The sequence below is a fragment of the Aethalodelphis obliquidens genome, unplaced genomic scaffold (genome assembly GCF_003676395.1).
Source record: "Aethalodelphis obliquidens isolate GAN/ISIS:26980383/991018 unplaced genomic scaffold, ASM367639v1 scaffold3, whole genome shotgun sequence".
Taxonomy (NCBI): domain Eukaryota; kingdom Metazoa; phylum Chordata; class Mammalia; order Artiodactyla; family Delphinidae; genus Aethalodelphis; species Aethalodelphis obliquidens.
In genome coordinates this window covers 25,145,452-25,168,075 of record NW_020837947.1, presented here as the reverse complement: position 1 = coordinate 25,168,075, position 22,624 = coordinate 25,145,452, and the positions used below count along the sequence as shown (strand labels likewise).

The following is a 22,624-nucleotide window of genomic DNA, read 5'->3' as shown; positions in this document are numbered from 1 at the left end:
GCCATCCAGCTGAGCCCTGGCGGAGGCAGGTCGAGGATGGTGGCGCTCTGACCTGTACCTTTGTATACGTGTGCAGGTGTTTATGTTGGACACCCAGAGCTCCCCAAAGACTCCAAACAACTTTGATCATGCTCAGTCCTGTCAGCTCATTATTGAACTGCCTCCTGATGAGAAGCCAAATGGACACACCAAGAAAAGGTAAGCAGCTAAGCGCTTATAAATAGAAAAGTTCGTTTATCCCCAGCTCCTGCTCATTGTAATTCAGGCTTCAGCCAAGAATACTGAAAATGGTTGTGGAGTCACTTAGCAAAAACTTGCCAGCATTTTAACCAAATCTCCCACATTTCACATGTGTTCGCTGCCATAACAAAGTACACAGACTGGATGGCTTAAACAACAGGAAATTAATCTCTCCCAGTTCCAGAGCCCAGAAGTCCAAGATCAGGGTGTCAGCCATGTTGGATTCTTCTGAGGCCTCCCTCCTCGGCTTCTAGATGAACGTCCGTTCCCTGTGTCTTTGCATGGTCTTTCCTCTGTATATGTCTTTGTGCAAATTTCCTCCTCTTAGGAGGACACCAGTCATATTGGATTAAGGCCCATCCTAATGCCCTCGTTAACCCAATTATTTCTTTAAAGACCCTTTTTCCAGGTATGCATTCTGTGATACTATGGATTAGGACTTCTGTGTATGAATTTGCCAGGGGCGGGGCACAACTCACTGTATCTATAGCATCGTACATATCATAATCCTTTTTAAAAAATAATATGAGCTCTGATTCATATTGTTTCAGTGAGAAATACATCATTAACTTCTCATGAGCAGTACAGCTGTTAGGATCCAGAAAGCTCAGTGCATGCCACAGGAAACTTGCTCTTTCTAAATACTATCATCCTGCCAAAAAAACATTGTTCCTAGAGTTTAAGATGAAGCCAGTGACTGAAAGTTCCCATTTTAAAACTTCTGACACACTAATAATAATGATGATAAGTATTTGAGTTCAATAGATGAAGTACAGGGAGTAGGTAATCCACTTTCACTTGTGCCTGAGGAAACATTCAGGGAGACTGCGAAGCAGGGGAGCTGGAATCAAAACCAGGTCTAGCTGAGCACAATGCCTGTGTCCTTTACCATTTCCATGTTAGGGAGAGAGTGTGAATTTTCCAAAAGTTACCAGGTAGCATAGCAGTTTGATTAATAGACCTATTGGGGTGAAATTTCCAGGTGCTAACTTTTTTTAGTCAACTGTGTGTGGTACATACAGAAGACTATGTGGAAGGTTCAAAGGTTATCAAGCATGAATAAAAAGTGAACTAACTATGACCTGCCACTGCACTTCAGAAGTAGACCTTTACCGATATCCCACGTATTCCTCCCAGTTCTGTGCCCTGCTTCCCTCCACTGCCGATCACGCAAAAGTGTTGGGCATTTTTATCTATTCTGCATACCGATGACTGTGCATTCCTTTCCACAGCTTTAAGCGTTGATCTACTTTCAAATTTCAGTTCTTACCTGTTTTCCTTTTTTTTATATATTTCTAGTCCCTTCAGCCAATTATTCCTACTAAAACAATTTTTGAAGTAAAAGGAGAAAAAGGGGGAGAGGAATAATAAGCTGAATTCACATTATAAATAAAACAGGAAAAATAGGATCACCTAATATTCCTCTGTTACTGGTTTAACGGTTTTAAAAGGTTAAGATTTAAAAATTTATCACCATGGTTCCTCAGTTTACTTAGTGCTTTCAATAGACAATTACCCCCTCAATGAAATTCAGTAAAACAGGAAAAGCACACATTCTTTAGTAGAAGCCACTACGCCTTAAAACATCCTCTAAAATTCTTTAAGTATTTTGCGTTGTTGGATTTCACTCATTCACGGGGGCAATTCTTAGCACAGAAGGTAGGAGAAGATGAGTTAGACGTAAGAAAAGTTTGTGCATCTGCTGGTTAGGTGCGTCCTCAGAGGTCCACATTAAAATCACCCATGGGGAAAAAAAGACTGGAACTAAAACCAGATTGCAACATTTAAGTAAAGAGAAATCTGGGTTTGCTTGTTTGTTTTAACATCTTTATTGGAGTATAATTGCTTTACAATGGTGTGTTAGTTTCTGCTTTGTAACAAAGTGAATCAGCTATACGTATACATATGTTCCCATCTCTTCCCTCTTGCGTCTCCCTCCCTATCCCACCCCTCTAGGTGGTCACACACTGAGCTGATCTCCCTGTGTTATGCGGCTGCTTCCCACTAGCTATCTATTTTACCTTCTCCCTCCTCATATCCTAATGAAACTTAAAAGCTTTTGCACAGCAAAGGACACCATAAACAAGACCAAAAGGGAACCCTCAGAATGGGAGAAAATATTTGCAAATGAAGCAACTGACAAAGGATTAATCTCCAAACTTTACAAGCAGCTCATGCAGCTCAATATCAAAAAAACAAACAACCCAATCCAAAAATGGGCAGAAGACCTAAATAGACATCTCTCCAAAGAAGATATACAGACTGCCAACAAACACATGAAAGAATGCTCAACAACATTAGAGAAATGCAAATCAGAACTACAATGAGATATCATCTCACACCAGTCAGAATGGCCATCATCAAAAAATCTAGAAACAATAAATGCTGGAGAGGGTGTGGAGAAAAGGGAACCCTCTTGCACTGTTGGTGGGAATGTAAATTGATACAGCCACTATGGAGAACAGTATGGAGGTTCCTTAAAAAACTAAAAAATAGAACTACCATACGACCCAGCAATCCCACTACTAGGCATATACCCAGAGAAAACCATAATTCAAAAAGAGTCATGTACCACAGTGTTCACTGCAGTTCTATTTACAGTAGCCAGGACATGGAAGCAACCTTAGTGTCCATCACTTCTGAAGGTTGTGCTTCCTGCTTCAGGAGTCCAGGCTGCCAGCAGGATGGGGTTGAAGTGTCAGAGCCACTGCTCAAGGAGACCCTTTCTTCCAGGCACCTGCACTCGGAACTAATCTGTTTTTTGTTATTTTGGTTTGTTTTGAATGCTTCTCTCAGCATACGTTTGCCCTGGGACAAGAAGATGAGAAAGGCACTGCCCTGTCCCTTGAAGATTTATAGTATAGTGTGGAGGCCAGCCCAGTGATAAGTGACAGGATTTCCCTTCTTAGTTAGGGTCCTGTAGTTGTGGACATGAAGCACTAGACCAAATTGGTGGCTTTCACAGCCTGCTTCTTCAAAGGAGTGCATATTCAGGTCTCCTAATACCTCAAATAACTTCTATGGTGGGGGAATTAGGAGGGGTTGGGGAGTTACCATTTAATGGGTTCAGAGTTTCTGTTTGTGATGATGAAAAAGTTCTAGAAATAGATAGTAGTGATGGTTACACAACATTGTGCATGTACTTAATGCTACTGAATTGAACTTTTAAAAATGGTTAAAATGGTAACATCAGGTTATATATATTTTACCACAAGAAAGTTGCTTAAGTGATATGTTTGTTAGAAGGGGTTACTCTTTGTGAGTGACAGCTCTTTGTACATATTCCATTTTTGCCGAAAGTACGATGTTTTCTTTGAGATACCACTACACAAAGGTCAAGGTCAACCTTTAAAAAATGTATGGGAGGATTTTTGTTCTTTTTTGCTAGTTAAAAGTTTTTTCTCCTAGTTATAAAATAATTTTTAAATTCATGGTCTTAAAAAATGGTACAAATGAACTTATTTACAAAACAGAAATAGAATCACAGATGTAGAAAACAAACTAATGGTTACCAGGGGGGAAAGGGAGGGGGGAGAGAGAGATTGGGATTGACATATACACACTACTATATATAAAATAAATAACTAATAAGGACCTACTATATAGCACAGGGAACTCAATACTCTGTAATGGCCTATATGGGAAAAGAATCTTAAAAGGAGATATAGGTATATATGTAATATGTATGAGATATAGTAACTGATGCACTTTGCTGTACACCTGAAACTAACATGACATTGTAAATCAACTATACTCCAATAAAAAAATTTTTTTTAAGTATTAATGTAACAGTTGGACTTTTGAAATCTGTAGTATGAATGAGTTGTAATTTTGTCATTATCCAGTTATGGGAATTAGTTTGCAACATCATGGCATAAGCTATTTTTGTGAAATTCTAAGAACAATGAAAAGAATGGGAAACCATAAACCCAAAACCACATTGGTGGATTAAAATGTTGGAATTGGAATTGAGAGTGTTTTCTTAGTACAGGAATCCAGCCAAACAAAAGGGGCTGGATCACCAAAATGTGAGCATTCACTTCTAATGTTGCCTTATCAGGGCTCTGCCCTGATTGATTAGGAAGTTGTCATGACTGGCAGGTTGCACCTGCTTCTCAACCAGGAGATCTGGCCAGATGTCTAGGGAGCATTCACCCTCTCCCACCTCCCCCAAATGCACATCCAAGGCCCACAAACAAGTCCCACGTCTGTGCTGGCAGAAAAGGATGCAGAAAGGAATTAGCCTGTGCGGAGGGAATGCTGTTTTCTCTCCTAGGTTTGTTTTAGAAGGCTGCAAATTAAATTATCAATTTCTTTCATTTCTTTCTTTGAAAATATTAGCCCCATAATACCTCTAAAGTTAAAAAACTTTTCAGTGTTTAGACCTTCTCTATCTCCCACACTGGAAGCACTAAAGCTTTTATACATATGTACCTAAAGCATTAACATTCTTAATCCTGGAAAACTGGTTTGGTGCCTATAAACCAACTTCAATAAGATTCTAAAAGCTTTGGGTTTGAAGATGGTGGAGTAGAAGGACATGAGCTCACCCCTTCTTATGGGAAAACCAAAATCACAACTAACTGCTGAACAAGCCACTGACAAATAAATGCTGGAACCTACCAAAAAAGACACCCTACATCCAAAGAAGAAGCCACAATGAGACAGTAGGAGGGGCACAATCATGATAAAATCAAACCCCATACACACCAGGTGGGCAGCCCACAAACTGAAAAACAATTATACCACAGAAGTTCTCGCACAGGAATGAAAGGTCTGAGGTCCACATCAGGCTCCCCAGCCTGGGGGTCTGGAGGAGGAACCCCCAGACAATCTGGCCTTGAAGGCCAGCGGGGTTTGATCGCAGGAATTCCACAGGACTGGGGGAGACAAACTCCACTCTTGGAGGACGCACACAGGGCTCATGCACAGTACCCAGGGAAAAAAGCAGAGACCTCATGAGAGACTGGCCAGACTTACCTGCTAGTATCAGAGGGTCTCCTGCAGAGTTGGGGGTGGGGGGTGGCTGTGGTTCACTGCAGGGACAAGGACACTGGTGGCGGCAGTTCTGGTGAATATTCATTGGCGTGAGCACTCTTGGAGGCTGCCATTTTCTCACCAAGACCTGGCCCCATGCAACAGCCTGTAGGCTCCAGTGCTGGGATGCCTCAGGCCAAACAACCAACAGGGAAGGAACACAGCCCCACCCATCAGCAGGCAGGCTGCTTAAAGTCTTCCTGAATAAATAGCTGCCTGATAAACACACCCCCTGACGTGGCCCTGCCCACCAGAGGGAAAAGATCCAGTTCCACCCACCAGTGGACAGGTACCAGTCCCTCCCATCAGGAAGCCTGCACAGGTCTCTTAGACAGCCTCATCCACCAGGGGGCAGACAGCAGAAGCAAGAAGGACTACAACCCTGCAGCCTGTGAATGGAAACTGCAATCACAGAAAGTCAGACAAAATGATATGGCAGAGGAGTATGTCCCAGATGAAAGAAGAAGATAAAACCCCAGAAGAACAACTAAGTGAAGTGGAGCGAGTCAATCTGCCTAAAAAAGAATTCAGAGTAATGATAGTAAAGATGTCCAAGATCTTGAAAAAAAGAATAGAGGCACAGATCGAGTAGATACAAGAAACAAAGACCTAGAAGAACTAAAAAACAAACAATATAATAACTGAAATGAAAAATACACTAGAAGGAATCAATAGTAGAATAACTGAGGCAGAAGAACAGATAAGTGAGCTGGAATACAGAATGATAGAAATCACTGCTGTGGAACAGAATAAAGAAAAAAAAATGAAAAGACAGGAGGACAGCCTAAGAGACCTCTGGGTCAACATTAAATGTACCAACATTCACATTATAGGGGCCCCAGAAGGAGAAGAGAAAGGACCTAAGAAAATATTTGAAGAGATAAGCTAAACACTTCCCTAACATGGGAAAAGAAACAGTCACCCAAGTCCAGAAAATGCAGAGTTCCAGGCAGGATAAACCCAAGGAGGAACACACTGAGACACATAGTAATCAAACTGACAAAAATTAAAGATAAAGAAAAAATATTAAAAGCAAAAATGGAAAAGAAACAACCTACAAGGGAATTCCCATAAGGTTATCAGCTGATTTCTCAGCAGAAACTCTGCAGGCCAGAAGGGAGTGGGATTATATATTTAAAGTGATGGAAGGGAAAAACCTATGACCAAGAATATTCTACCCAGTGAGGCTCTCATTCAAGTTTGTCAGAGAAATCAAAAGCTTTACAGACAAGCAAAAGCTAAGAGAATTCAGCACCACCAGACCAGCTTTGCAACAAATGCTAAAGGAACTTCTCTAAGCAGAAAAGAAAAAGCCACAACTAGAAACAAGAAAATTATGAATGGAAAAGTTCACTGGTAAAGGCAAACGTACAGTAAAAATAGGAAATAATCTGCACACAAATATGATATGAAAACCAGCAATTGTGAGAAGACGAGATCACAAATGCAGGATATTGGAAATGCATTTGAAATTAAAAGAACAGCAACTTAAAACAATCTTGCTTTTATATAGATTTCTATATCAAAAACCTCATGGTAACTGCAAACCGAAAATCTACAGTAGATACACACACCAAAAAAAAAGTAATCCAAACACAACACTAAAGTTAGTCATCAAATCACAAGAGAACAAAAGAGGAAGGGAAGAAAAAGCACATACAAAAACAAATTCAAAACAATTAAAATGGCAATAAGAATATACATATCAATAATTACTTTAAATGTAAATGGATTAAATGCTCCAACCAAAAGACACGGACTGGCTGAATGGATACAAAAGCAACACGTGTATATATGTTGTCTACAGGAGACCCACTTCAGATCTAGGAACACACAGAGACTGAAAGTGAGTGAATGGCAAAATGTATTCCATGCAAATGGAAATCAAAAGAAAGCTGGAGTAGCAATATTTATATAAGACAAAACAGACTTTAAAGATTGTTACAAGGAACAAAGAAGGACACTACATAATGATCAAGGGATCAATCCAAGAAGATATAACAATGGCAAATATATATGTGCCCAACATAGTATCTGCCTTATATATTGAGGTGCTCCTAACAGCCATAAGAGAAATCAACAGTAACATAATAATAGTGGGGGACTTTAACATCCCACTTACATCGATGGACAGATCATCCAGACAGAAAATAAATAAGGGAACACAGGCTTCAAATGACACATTAAACCACAAGGATTTAACTAATATTTATAGAGCATTCCATCCAAAAGCAGCAGAATGCACATTCTTTTCAAGTGCACATGGAACATTCTCCAGGATTGATCACATGCTGGGCCACAAAGAGAGCCTTGGTAAATTTAAGAAAATTGAAATCATATCAAGCATCTTTTCCAACCACAATGCTATGAGATTAGAAATCAACTACAAGAAGAAAACTGTAAAAAACACAAACACATAGAGGCTAAACAATATGCTACTAAACAACAAATGGATCACTGAAGAAATCAAAGAGGAAATCAAAAAAGACCTAGAGACGAATGAAAATGAAAGCATGATAATCTAAAACCTATGGGATGCAGCAAAACAAGTTCTAACAGGGAAGTTTATAGCAATACAATCTTACGTCAGGAAACAAAAATCTCAAATAAACAACCTAACCTTACACTTAAAGCACCTAGAGAAACAACAAAAAAACCCCAAAGTTAGTAGAAGGAAAGATACCATAAACATCAGAGCAGAAATATATGAGATACAGACAAAGAAAACAATAAAAAGATCAATGAAACTAAAAGCTGGTTCTTTCAGAAGATAAAAAAATTTGATAGGGCTTCCCTGGTGGTGCAGTGGTTGAGAATCTGCCTGCTAATGCAGGGGACACGGGTTTGAGCCCTGGTCCGGGAGGATCCCACATGCCACAGAGCAACTGGGCCTGTGAGCCACAACTACTGAGCCTGTGCGTCTGCAGCCTGTGCTCCACAACAAGAGAGGCCGCCACAGTGAGAGGCCCGCGCACCGCGATGAAGAGTGGCCCCCGCTTGCCACAACTAGAGAAAGCCCTCACACAGAAACGAAGACGCAACACAGCAAAACTAAATAAATTAATTAATAACTCCTACCCGCAATATCTTCTAAAAAAATTTTTTGATAAACCTTTAGCCAGACTCATCAAGAAAATGAGGGAAGAGAGCTCAAGTCAATAAAATTAGAAATGAAAAAGGAGAAGTTACAACAGATACCACAGAAATACAAAGGACCATAAGAGACTATTATAAGCAACTATATGCCAATAAAATGGACAACCTGGAAGAAATGGACAAATTCTTATAAAGGTACAATCTCCCAAGACTGAACCAGGAAGAAATAGAAAATATGAAAAGACCAGTCACAAGTACTGAAATTAAAACTGTGATTAAAATACTCCCAACAATGGGGCTTCCCTGGTGGCGCAGTGGTTGAGAGTCTGCCAGCCAATGCAGGAGACATGGGTTCGTGCCCAGTCCAGGAAGATCCCACATGCCGCGGAGCGGCTGGGCCCGTGAGCCATGGCCACTGAGCCTGCGCGTCCAGAGCCTGTGCTCCACGACGGGAGAGGCCACAACAGTGAGAGGCCCGCGTACCGCAAAAAAAAAACAAACAAAAAAACTCCCAACAAAATACGAGGGCCAGATGGCTTCACAGGTGAATTCTACCAAACATTTAGAGAAGAGCTAACACCCATCGTTCTCAAACTCTTCCAAAAAATTGCAGAGGAAGGAACACTCCCAAACTCATTCAATGAGGCCACCATCACCCTGATACGAAAACCAGACAAAGATACAACAACAAAAAAAGAAAATTAAAGGCCAATATCACTGATGAACACAGATGCAAAAATCCTCCACAAAATACTAGCACACCAAATCCAACAATACATTAAAAGGATCATACACCATGATCAAGTGGGATTTATCCCAGGGATACAAGGGTTTTTCAATATCCGCAAATCAATTAGTGTGATACACCACATCAACAAATTGAAGAATAAAAACTATATGATCATCTCAATAGATGCAGAAAAAGATTTTGACAAAATTCAATACCCATTTATGATTTTAAAAATCTCCAGAAAGTGGGCATAGAGGGAATATACCTCAACATAGTAAAGGCCATATATGACAAACCTACTGCTAAAATCATACCCAACAGTGAAAAACTGAAACCATTTCCTGTAACATCAGGACAAGGATGTCCACTCTCATCACTTTTATTCAACATAATTTTGGAAGTCCTAGCCACAGCAATCAGAGAGGAAAAAGAAATAAAGGGAATCCAAATTGGAAAAAAGAAGTAAAACTGCCACTGATTGCAGATAACATGATACTATACACAGAAAATCCTAAAGATGATACCAGAAAACTACTAGAGCTCATCAATGAAATTGGTAAAGTTGCAGGATACAAAATAAATACAGAGAAATCTGTTGCATTTCTGTACACTAACAACGAACAGTCAGAAAGCGAAATTAAAGAAACAATCCCACTTACCATCACATCAAAAAGAATAAAATACTTAGGAATAAACCTACCTAAGAAGGCAAAGGACCTGTACTCTGAAAACTATGACACTGATGAAAGAAATTGAAGATGACACAAACAGTTTGAAAGATATACCATCTTCTTGGATTGGAAGAATCAATAGTGTCAAAATGACTCTACTACCCAAGGCAATCTACAGATTCAGTGCGATCCCTATCAGATTACCAATGGCATTTTTCATAGGACTAGAACAAAAACATTTAAAATTTGTATAGACACACAACAGACCCCAAATAGCCAAAGCAATCTTTTTGTTTAATTTATTTATTTATTCATTTATTTAATTTTTGGCTGCATTGGGTCTTTGCTGCTGCACACGGGTTTTTTCTAGTTGCTGAGAGCGGGGACTACTCTTCGTTGCAGTGCACAGGCTTCTCTTTGCAGTGGCTTCTCTTGTTGCAGAGCACGGGCTCTAGGCACGTGGGCTTCAGTAGTTGTGGCTCGCGGGCTCTAGAGCGCAGGCTCAGTAGTTGTGGCACATGGGCTTAGTTGCTTCACGGCATGTGGGATCTTCCCGGACCAGGGCTCGAACCTGTGTCCCCTGCATTGGCAGGTGGATTCTTAACCACTGCACCACCAGGGAAGCCCCAAAGCAATCTTGAGAAAGATAAACAGAGCTGCAGGAATCAGGCTCCCAGACTTCAGACTATACTACAAAGCTACAGTCATCAAAACAGTATGGTACTGGCACAAAAACAGAAATATAGATCAACAGAACAGGATAGAAATCTCAGAAACAAACCCACACAACTATAGTCAATTAGTCTACAACAAAGGAAGCAAGACTATATAATTGAGAAAAGACAATCTCTTCAAGAAATGGTGCTGGGGAAACTGGACAGCTACATGTAAAAAAATGAAATTAGAACATTCTTTAACACCATACACAAAAATAAACTCAAAATGGAATAAAGACCTAAATCTAAGACCAGATATTATAAAACTCTTAGAGGAAGATATAGGCAGAACACTCTTTGACAGAAATTGCAGCAATATCTTTTTCATTCTGTCTCCTACGATAATGGAAATGAAATGAAAAATAAACAAATGGGACCTAATTAAGCTCAAAAGATTTTGCACAGCAAAGGAGACCATAAACAAAAGGACAACCTACAGAATGGGAGAAAATATTTGCAAACAATGCGACCAACAAGGGATTAATCTCCAAAATTTACACACAGCTCATGCGGCTCAATATTGAAAAAAACAAACATCCCAATCATAAAATGGGCACAACACCTAAATAGACATTTCTCCAAAGAAGGCATACAGATGGCCAGGAAGCACATGAAAAGGTGCTCAAGATCTCTAATTAGAGAAATGCAAATCAAGCCTACAATGAGATATCACCTCACACCCGTCAGAATGGCCATTATGAAAAAGTCTACAAACAATAAATGCTGGAGAGGGTGTGGAGAAAAGGGAACCCTCCCTACACTGTTGGTGGGAATATAAATTGGTACAGCCACTATGGAGAACAGTATGGATGTTCCTTAAACTGAAAACAGAGCTATGATCCAGCAATATGATCCAGCAATCCCACTCCTGGGCATATATCCAGGGAAAAATGGTTCGAAAGGATACATGCACCCCATTGTTCATTGCAGCGCTGTTTACAATAGCCAAGACATGGAAACATTCATCTGTGCATTGACAAATGAATGGATAAAGAAGATGTGGTACATATATACAATGGAGTATTACTCAGCCGTTAAAAAGAATGAAATAATGCCACTTGCAGCAACACGGATGGACCTGGAGATTATCATACTAAGTGAAGTGAGTCAGACAAAGAAAGACAAATATCATATGATATCGCTTATATGCGGAATCCAGAAAAAATGATACAAACAAACTTATTTACAAAGCAGAGACAGACTCACAGATTTAGTGAATGAACTTATGGTTACCAGAGGGGAAGTATGGAGGGGAGGGATAGATTGGGAATTTGGGATTGACTGGTACACACTGCTATATTTAAAATAGATAACCAACAAGGACCTGTGTAACACAGGGAAGGAACTCTGCTCAATACTCTGTAATAACCTAAATGGGAAAAGAATTTGAAAAAGAATAGATACATGTATAACTGAATCACTCTCTGGGCACCTGAAACTAACACAACATTGTTAATCAACTATACTCTAAATTTTAAAAAATATCTCTCCAGGTATTCTCATAGCTAGGTGTCTTAGCAGAGTTGACACACTTGACAGTTGTAGTCAGAATTCCTATATCTGGAATGTGCAGACCAGTAAATACTTCCTTCTTCCTCTCTCTTCCCCCAAGCCTATATGGAATATTGCCTTTGTCTGGGTATGTTATACAACATGCTGTCACATCCTGACTTAGTACTTTCAGAGGCTATCCTTGCACAAGATAAAATGATGCAACCAGTTAAAGAATAACGTGGAATCTTGCAATTAGCTATTTCTTGGATTCCCTAGATAACTAGCAGAAGAGAGACTTTAAGCTCTTAAGCCTATCTTAGTGAAATAAAGACTTCATTCCTAGATATGCAGGAAAAAGTGAAACTGGGGAAACAAAATGAACTCAAATGTCCAAGCATAATGTTAATTATTATATATTAATTTTTCTGTTTATTAAAAATTCCTCAGCCGTCACTTATAAAAATAGTAAAAGCATTGGGTTTAAGCAAAAATGGCAAAGGGTTGGAAAAAGGCCAATTAAAATTACTATAACTCAACAGAAATTGTTACTTTCTTGATTTATTACTCATAACTATGAAAGAAAACAGGTCATATAACATAATTGTGTCTACATTAAAGATTTTTTAATAAAATTGTTCTATTTGTTTGCTAAGTCTTGTTGAGAATCGTTAACTCAACATCATAATATTAATTCTATAGCTCCCAGATTTTAAAGATGTCAGGAATTCCATTAATCATGATTAAAATTGTCACCTTGTAATGCCCCAAGCAATTTGTCCTTTTTGAAGAAAGACATTAAAATACAAGTAGTTTAGTTTGTAATTTTGCCTAGTCATTCTGTTTGTGTAAGGTCTGAATTGCTTTAAGGTAACTCATATAAGGCAGCTGGCTACTAATCAATGCCTTTCTTTTCATTTGAAGTGTTTCCTTCAGGGAAATTGTGGTGAGTTTACTATCCCATCAAGTGTTACTCCAGAACTTATATGATATCTTGTTAGAAGAGTTTGTCAAAGGCCCCTCTCCTGGGGAGGAGAAGATCCAAGTGCCAGAAACCAAGCTGGCTGGCTTCCTCAGATACATCTCCATGCAGAACTTGGCCGTCATCTTTGACCTGCTGTTGGACTCCTACAGGACGGCCAGAGAGTTTGACACCAGCCCTGGGTTGAAGTGCCTGCTGAAGAAAGTGTCTGGCATCGGGGGCGCTGCCAACCTCTACCGCCAGTCTGCCATGAGTTTTAACATTTATTTCCACGCGCTGGTCTGTGCTGTTCTCAGCAACCAGGAAACCATCACTGCTGAGCAAGTGAAGAAGGTCCTTTTTGAGGACGATGAGAGGAGCACAGATTCCTCCCAGCAGTGTTCATCAGAAGATGAAGACATTTTTGAGGAGACCGCCCAGGTGAGCCCCCCTAGAGGCAAGGAGAAGAGGCAGTGGAGGGCTCGGATGCCCTCCCTCAGTGTCCAGCCCATCAGCAACGCGGACTGGGTGTGGCTGGTCAAGAGACTTCACAAGCTATGCATGGAGCTGTGTAATAACTACATCCAGATGCACTTGGACCTGGAGAACAGTATGGAGGAGGCACCGATCTTCAAGAGCGACCCTTTCTTCATCCTTCCCTCCTTCCAGTCGGGGTCATCCACCCCGTCCACTGGGGGCTTCTCGGGGAAAGACACACCTTCCGAGGATGACCGCAGTCAGACCCGCGATCACGCGGGCGAGCCGCCGAGCCTGAGGGGGACCAGCGGGGAAATGCTGCTGCTGCCCCCGAGCCCCAAGGTAGAGAAGAAGGACCCCAGCCGCAAGAAGGAGTGGTGGGAGAACGCCGGCAACAAAATCTACACGATGGCAGCCGACAAGACCATCTCAAAGCTGATGACCGAGTACAAGAAGAGGAAACAACAGCATAACCTGCCCACCTTCCCCAAAGAGGTCAAGGTGGAGAAGAAGGGAGAGCCACTGGGGCCCAGGGGCCAAGGCTCCCCGCTGCTCCAGCGGCCCCAGCACCTGATGGACCAGGGGCAGATGCGGCACTCCTTCAGCGCTGGCCCCGAGCTGCTGCGCCAGGAGAAGAGGCCCCGCTCGGGCTCCACCGGCAGCTCCCGGAGTGTCTCCGCAAGGGACGCCGAAGCCCAGATCCAGGTGGGTACCCGCCCCCCACCGGAGGATGCAAGGGTCCACAGCCGGCCATGTAGGAGGGAAGCTGGGTACCAGTGACGCACCTGTGCCCCTCAGGGAGCACTCAGACACATTATGATCCTCCACAGTCAGGGGACTGCCTGCCCCTAAGACATAGGATCCATCAGTATATCCTTGTGAAACTGAAATTGTATTCTCATAATTTCAGGAATTGTTTCTATGGGTTATAACAGATACTACTGAGAATTAGGAACCCACCTGTGTAAATAAGATGACGCCAAAACTTAGAAAATGGATGGACTTAAACCCAGGACTCAATGCCAGTTAATCATTTGAAGATAGCCCTGAAGCAATTCTGTAGTTACGAAGAATTATGTAAAGGGAAAAGGCAAAGCGCATATTATGTGGCTATTCCAATGAATTGTTTTTCTAGCCCGTCCTGAGCACATAAAGATTCTCATTTTCAGAGTGTTCCTATTCCTTTATATAATTAATATTTGCAATTCTATGGTACCTCCCAAAAATGAGCTTGAGAAGTAAAGAAGAGGGGCACTGTTTCATTCAATTTAAGAAAAGATGAGATGGGAAAAGACAGAAGGATCTAAACTCATGGAGAGCCCTTTAAAAGTCATCTGGACGTTTAAGGTGTAGATTCCTGCTGCAGGCATAGTAAGATAGGAGCTCTTGGGCCCTGGGATTCTGTGGACCTAAACAGGAATGTATTCTTAGAATGAACATAAACTTGGAATTAGTATGAATCTTGCAAGATACTTTTTTCCTCTGATGTATCTTGAACATAGAACTAAACTTCATAGTTCAGAATCCACAAAAATCATCTTAGACTGTATTTGTAAAAGTATCCAGTCAAACTGAGATGTAAGGTTATTCTTTAACAGATGGCCTGCTTGACAAATAACAAATCTTAATCGCTTTTTCACGTTTTGGAGATTTGCTTATGATTTCAAAAGTTACCCAAAATTAAGGTAGACCTATTCCAAGTTTTCTAGACATTAGAGAGACTGCTGATTAAAAATGTCATATGGCCTATGAAAATCTCATCATGAGAAGGCAAGAGAGTTTTTAAAAATCTGAGGAGTAAGATTTTTGTATTTTGTAAAAGCTGGAGATAATGTATTCCTAATGTGAAATGAGTCTCTGCTAGTCCTTATATATATATATATATATATGAACTTAAACTGATGTTTTATTATAAGTGCATTAAATTAGTAAAGACTACATTTATTGAAGCCTAAAGCCTGAGAAAACTCATTTGCATATTAGCCACACTTGAGTACAAATGAAACTGCTGGAGAAAACTGCTAATTCTCTTAATCCCTTTCTCTTAGGCATGGACCAACATGGTGCTAACAGTTCTCAATCAGATTCAGATCCTTCCGGACCAGACCTTCACAGCGCTCCAGCCAGCAGTGTTCCCATGCATCAGCCAGCTGACCTGTCACGTGACTGACATCAGAGTTCGCCAGGCTGTGAGAGAATGGCTCGGCAGAGTGGGCCGTGTCTATGACATCATTGTGTAGAAGACTCACATTCCATTCCCAAGGAGATACCCTAGGAGGGTTTAGAGTATGTCTGCCAATCCAGCTGATAGCATTTTCCCCACCGCCAGCCCCCGTGACTCAGAGAACACCCAGTTGCTCCCTAACTAATCAGCACTGGGGCCATTCTGGATACTAAGGTTGTATCTGGATGACACAAGTGAAACTCTAAATTTGCGCATAATTTCAGAAGACTCTATATTCCTGGACACATTTCTAAATCTTATTTCCCAATGCCTTTGCCTGCAATATTTGTCCCCAAATGAGTCACTTTCAAGGGCCACTCCTTTGAAAACATTACATTGATCCATCATTTTATTTATTTATTTATAACTACATCGGTCATTTACTACTCCACCGGGTCTTAGTTGCAGCATGCCTGCAGGATCTAGTTCCCTGACCAGGGATTGAACCCGGACGATCCATCATTTTAAAAAATGCAATAGCTAAAGAACTATCTGCTGGTAAGTCAAGCTGATGTACACACAGACACGATTACCAGACATGATTAATTGGAGGAAGTACCAGACGTGATTAATTGGAGGAAGATTTATATTATGATTATGAGTTCGGCAAGGAAGAAAACAGTTGGAAAAATGTATTCTTGGGTGTCATAATCTTTAAAATATTCCAGAACATTTCAAAATTGTTCCTAAGTTGTCAAGATTTTCTGGTTGGTATTTGCCAACTTCCTCATGTAAGGTACTATTGTGCCTTCACTTCCCTACTTCTAAAGGAAGGAAATTCTTTCATGGCAGGACTTTAAGTCTGTGGCATGGCAGCCTTTGACACATAGTACTCAGTGGTATTGGCTGATACAGATAGCGCCAAATGACTTAAGACCGGCCACCCTGACTGTCCCAATAGTCTTTGCTTTTGTTCCCAACGCAAAAATGAAAAGGGAAAGAAAAAATGGTGCCTTAGTTCCTTGTTGCACACACATTTCTATGCTCCACAATTACCTGAACATAAGGTATAACATTTTGTCTTTAAGAAAACAAAACAACTCATTTTATATCAACACCCTTGGAAGAAAGGAACTCAAGAATTCACCGTCCAATGAACAGACTTCTCAGGGAAGGGAGCAGGAAGTGTGGGGTTAGGGAGACAGCTGGAAGGGGTGGGAAAGGAGGTGATGATGAAATCATTTTAAATCTGAAAATATTAAACAACAATCGTATGAAATTATGGTATCGTTCATACACACTCTAGTCTCAGAAGAAAATAAAACTACAGGAGAAAAGGACACAGAATGAAGTTTAGGAAATGAAGTTTTTCAGTTTAAAATATTTCTCCTCTCTGGCAAGTAGATTTGCCCTCTGTTTGAGGTCTTTTAATTCAGGCATATTTTAACCAGATATTTATTTTCCTAATTATTACTAGAAAATTAATTTGGAATCTTTATCTTATTATTTACAGTATATTTAATATTTCTTAAATTATAATAGTGATTAAAACTCCTCAGTCAAGCCCACTCACACACATTCTAAAGAGTTAGTTGCTAAGAGATATGTTTTAATTTTCCCAGCTTCTAAAAATTATTCGTAATTGAAAATATTGTCCCTAAAACATCAACTCTTAAGGGTGGAAGTAAGGATTTAAAACTGACAGCTTTATTCAGTGCTGGTATTTGTAAACTTTGTCTTCCTTGGGAATATATAACTATCTGCAAGGTTAAGAGGAAGACAGGGTTCCCTGATTTATTTAGGCAATCTAAAAGAAAGAACCTTATCATTCGCTATGCCATCCGGAGATCACCACAGAATTCAGAAGATGTTTTTCCAGTTCCACAAAACACTCTTTGCCTTCAGTTTTTGCTCATTAGACAATAATGCAAGTTTAGAAACAGATCAACAATTTGATGTTAACAAGCAATGAATCGTTGGGATAGCAATAAGTTGTGTTCTATACTTTAGATTTTTTATATTTTGTAAGTAGAATTGAAAGTTGGATAGACACTTTTTTTTTTTTTTTTAACAAAAGCAGTACACCATTGTTGTTTTGTTTCTTTTTGTAGCTCATCTAAGGTTCATTTCCTTGTGAGCCTCTGAGTATTCCGCAGTTTACGGGGGTGGGGGGAGCTTCAGCAAAGCAGAGTATTATCAAATCAGAGTAATTACAAAATGTTTATATCTGGCAACTTTTTATAAAGTATAAAAATTCAAAGGAAGCCAGTCTCAATCCATGAAGGTCATGTCCTGGAAGTTGGTAACCGTTTAGAAGTCAGAATTCATCATCTTGACAGATTCTCTATTGTGGGATTCATGGCTAGCTTATGAAAACAAGTTTACCCCATTCTGTTTTCAAACACTGCTCTAGTACCAGCCTAATTATGGGTCCCAAGAATAAAAGATGAGAGGATGTACATCATGCTTTACCTACAATTTTGTCAGAGGATTTTGGTCCCTTCCAGTCATTTTTTCTGTAGACCACCCCTCCGGCCCACAGCAGTCTTCAACCCTCCTCCATTCCCAACACACTCTGTGCATCACATCCATGTCAGATTTCAGCTGGAAAATTAGCTAAGTCACAGTAATACTTCTCAGAGGTGTTTGCAGTTTTCAAAAAGGACATGGCTTGATGCAAATAATCTCCGAGGAAGAGTACACTTCAGGTCATAGAGAAGTTAGTCAGATCTTCCCAGGGGTGAAGAAGAAAGGGACATATGTAAAAACCCTTAGTAGATGAGTGGTCCCTCCCCACACTGCCCCATCAGTCCCTCACTCTTCCTGGTGTCTCCATTTCTGCCTTTCCCCATCTCTTCTTTCATTCCCTCCCATGGTCTCTGAAAGACCAAGGTCAAGACAAGCCTTTGTAGTTACAACGGCTATTACCATATATTTTCAGATCTAAGCAGAATAAGATTTTTATTGCTTTTAGTTGCCTGTATTTACTGCCAAAAGTGTGTTACCCTCTGGTTGAGATTTATTCTTTTTCTAATATTTTGGTAGTGTTCATCTTTTCCAAAGTGAGGAAGCACGCTAGAAAACTCAAAGTGCAAAAGAATTCCTGACTGAATAGCCCAGCCAAGTACACCACACTCTGCAACAGATTTCTCCTTGCCATAGGAGGACTTAGATTTGATGGAGGGCTAATAAATTGTTCATAGGATCTCTCCTACCTCTTGCATCTCCTGATCAGCTTTGACAGATGCTTAGGCTGTCTCTTTACACCTTCTTGTCATCTCTCCCCTTACGATTATTTTCCTGCCTTCTCCATCAATACAAAACTAGGGCAACTTTTACCACTTTTAGGCTGTTTAATGACCAAGGCAGATGCTAACATATAAAACAGCTCAAACTAAATCAAACATGACCAAATGTTATCATAATTCCAAAGTACCTTTAAATTGAAACTTCTTGGTACAGCGATCAGTAGGCTTTGTTGTTGCTGTTCTTGTTGTTCCAAGGAGAGGGATTATACAGAGTCAGTTGAGAGTCAAATAGCCTTAACTATAAGAAGGTAATGCAATTATAGTAATAGATATTTTTGACTTCCCCAAATACATCATAGTACTGCTTACGTAGGAAAGTTTTCTTTCTCAGAAAGAAAAATCCATTTGTGTCAGTCCCATCAAACTAAGCAAAATGAAGACCTCTGGGGCTTCCCTGGTGGCACAGTGGTTGAGAGTCCGCCTGCCGATGCAGGGGACACCGGTTCGTGCCCCGGTCCGGGAAGATCCCACATGCCGCGGAGCGGCTGGGCCCGTGAGCCATGGCCGCTGAGCCTGCGCGTCCGGAGCCTGTGCTCCGTAACGGGAGAGGCCACAACAGTGAGAGGCCCGCGTCCCGCAAAAAATAAATAAATAAATAAATAATGAAGACCTCTGTTTGGAGCTGATAACAATAGCAAGAGGTTACAAACAGCAGTGGGGGGAGGTAACATCATTGAGTGCCTCTGAGAACGTGGACCTTTACCTACTTTTACCATATTTAATTCCCACAGTAACACTGTGAAACAGGTATTGTTGTCCTCATTTTTTCAGATGAGGATGCAGACCCAGAGAGGTTCAGAAACTTGCCCAAGATAACCCGTAAATGGCAAAGTTGGTTGCAAAAGAGATGTTCCTGAGTTCAAAGGCCAGGCTCTGTACAACACCATGTCTAAGTGCACAGTGTAAACACTTCAGTGTTTCAAGGAATTAAACAGTTAAAATGAGTTGAAGATATTACATTGATGTCCCTATCTATAATGTTATGGGGATTTTTCAATAGGGTTAAAAGAAAAAGATAGTGTTTAGGCATAGTAAGGTCATATATAACATAATATTTTTATGTTTGAAAATAAAGAAAACAAAATCTAATCTTAAAGCAGATCCTCAGTGGTAATTTAGGAAACTCACCAAATTAGGTGGACATGATGGAATAATATTGTCCATGGCCAGCTATTATGTGGAAAAACATGACAGTCTGTGTCTGGAATGACAGCAACAATTTGTTGACCTTTACCAATTACCATTTAATCACTCAGAATAAAGTGTCCTGTAGCCAACAGTGCCTCTCTACTTGCTTCCCCTGGAAGTATATAGGACTGAATTGTAGGTCATCATCAAACTTTGGGAATATGCAAAATAAATGACCATTTTTCAAAATGCACATTCTCTGAAGAAGCAGCAACACAAGATTGCTTAAAAATTCAGGTACTGAGGGCATCAGGTCAATATGCAGAGTAACCACGTGCCATGACACCTAAATATACTTGCCTTGTAGACAAGGAAACAGGCAGAAGGAAAAATCCAACATAATGCAGTAAGTGAATGACAAAACTTACATCTGCTTGGGTACCATTTAGGAAGATTTAGTGTGGCCTTAAAAAAGCAAGACTATTTTTAAGCACTTTTTATTGAATATATGAGCTTGTTTACGGCAAGATTTATGAAATTGGGTAAAGAAGTCATTTATAATTATGCCTCGTCCAAAAAAAATGTGCTCTCCTCCTTCACGAGTGCAGCAGTCTAGAAAATGTTGTCTCTGTCTTTCGTGAGATCCCTTTCCTCTGGCTGTATTGTAATATTTGTATTTGATGTGGAAGTAACTAATAATTAAGGTTTTGGATTAGAACACCATTCAGATTTCCAAAATACAATTATTACTTCAGGGAAGATAGACTAAAAAAAAAAAAAAAATCATCCCCTGGGATAATGTAGGAGAAACTTACTTGAGAACAATGCCTAATTTCCTTGTAAAGAGGGGCAGTACTTATCAATTGAAGAAAAACCCACTACCACACAGCTAGCACCATCCAAAACCTTTCCCCTCGATCTTTGTGTGATAATGCAAGGGGGGGGGTCTAGGGAGGAGAGACTAGCTAGCTGGCCATCTTAGTGACACAAACTGCAGTCAACTTCTGCTGAATTCCATCCAATTACAGTCCTTCCAGCCTTTTCAACTACCAAAAATTGTTTGTACTGTTAATTCCTATCCTGAACGTTCAAGTAGTGGTCGTCTCGTATCTTTTGACGTTAGAACAGTTGTTGTCAAACTTTAGCACATATCAGTCACCTGGAGGTCTTGTTAAGGCACAGATTGCCGGTCCAGAGCCCAGAGTATCTGATTCAGTAGGCCTAGAAATTTGCATTTCTAACAAGTTCCCAGATGAGGCCAGTGCTGCTGGTCTGGGGACCACACTTTGAGGTCCAATACCTGGAAAAAATTTCTAACTACTCCCTTTAAGATCAGCCTGACTTATCAAGCACTAGAGAAAAACCGAACTTCACCTTGGGCAGACAACTTGGAATTGGATTCTCTACAGCACTGCTGTTCAGTCTTCCCAGTTTCCAGGTTTATTATTTATTATTATGCCAACAATTGATTTTTACAAGGTAGAAGACAATGAATGTATAAGTTCTATGGAACAGTGAGATCAATGTAAGCTTCTCGTCTTTGTATTTAGAAACATTAACTCTATGGATGACCTTTTGTATCATGTTGACTTTTTGACTTGTACTGAAGGTGATTTTCAAGTATGTAGTGTTTTAATTTCTTCTGTCCATAGTTTTGATGAGATGTTTCCATGTTGATTCCATCACAACCTTGGCTCCTGGCTTCCAGAAATTTTTGAGTAGTTGCTCGCTTGCCAGTAGTTTTATATCCCTCATTAGTCACCAGAATACCAGCACATCAAGATGATACTATACTACTTGATGTGTCTTCATCTTTCACTTAACTGTCTGGTGTAAATTAATATTTTAATTTCCTACATATCTGTAAAGAGTCTACCAAATGGCTTCACGAGAATTTGCAAGTGGAACCAACTCCCTTTTGAGCAGCACATGTGCCTGTTTTAAGGACTTTTCATTACATATGTTGTGTTGTGCATGTATCTACACACTCAAGACCATATTCATTATCTCATTTTCCAAATGAGGAGAAAAATGTGAAAGCGCATCAGTATGCTTTGGGAATACAGTGAAATCATGTTAAATATAGATGGGGCCTTAGTTTATCTCTTAACTCTTTATTCAGTTAATTAGTTTTGGAAATTCTTTTTCCGTTAAACAAAATAAGGACCACAGAGGTAATAATTCAAGAGAAAAAAAATTGAGTACCTCAAAATCATCTCCCTTGTATATATACTAATGACACAAAATTTTTATTGATTCAGTAAGTTTCTCTAAAGACTTCTGTGTAAGTATCCTGACATGATTTAAACTGTTATATAAGTAGAAAGTAATGACTATATTTACTAGAATTAGTGAGATGAGAAAGCACACCAGTGTTAATGATGTCAAGGATTCAAGTCCTTGCCTCTGTAGACAGGAATAATTGAAGCTTTTCTACTGCAGCTTCATTTCCCCTAATCATTTTTGGAAATGATGTGTGCGTTTCGTTTTTTTAATAATAACGGATGTTGAATTAAATTTTAAAAATTAATCTCTAGTAATCATTTATTTTTGTTTTACCAGCTGGTGCCAAAAAGGGGAGGAAGGAATCCAAAAGCCAGTCTTT

General features: G+C 40.0%; 1 protein-coding gene across 2 annotated transcripts in view; it reads left to right on the top strand.

Annotated features, from left to right (window-relative positions):
* ARFGEF3 (ARFGEF family member 3) overlaps window positions 1-19,364 on the top strand; it is a 186,862-nt gene extending 167,498 nt beyond the window's left edge. The window contains exons 32-34 of one of the 2 annotated variants that reach the window (XM_027085256.1): window positions 77-198; window positions 12,906-14,124; window positions 15,468-19,364. In XM_027085256.1, the coding sequence (XP_026941057.1) occupies window positions 77-198; window positions 12,906-14,124; window positions 15,468-15,659 (1,533 nt within the window). In that variant the 3' untranslated portion in view covers window positions 15,660-19,364. Of the gene's footprint in view, window positions 1-76; window positions 199-2,841; window positions 3,653-12,905; window positions 14,125-15,467 lie in introns of those variants that run through there. The other variant, XM_027085265.1, reaches the window with a different exon arrangement.
* The last annotated feature ends 3,260 nt before the right edge of the window (window positions 19,365-22,624 follow it).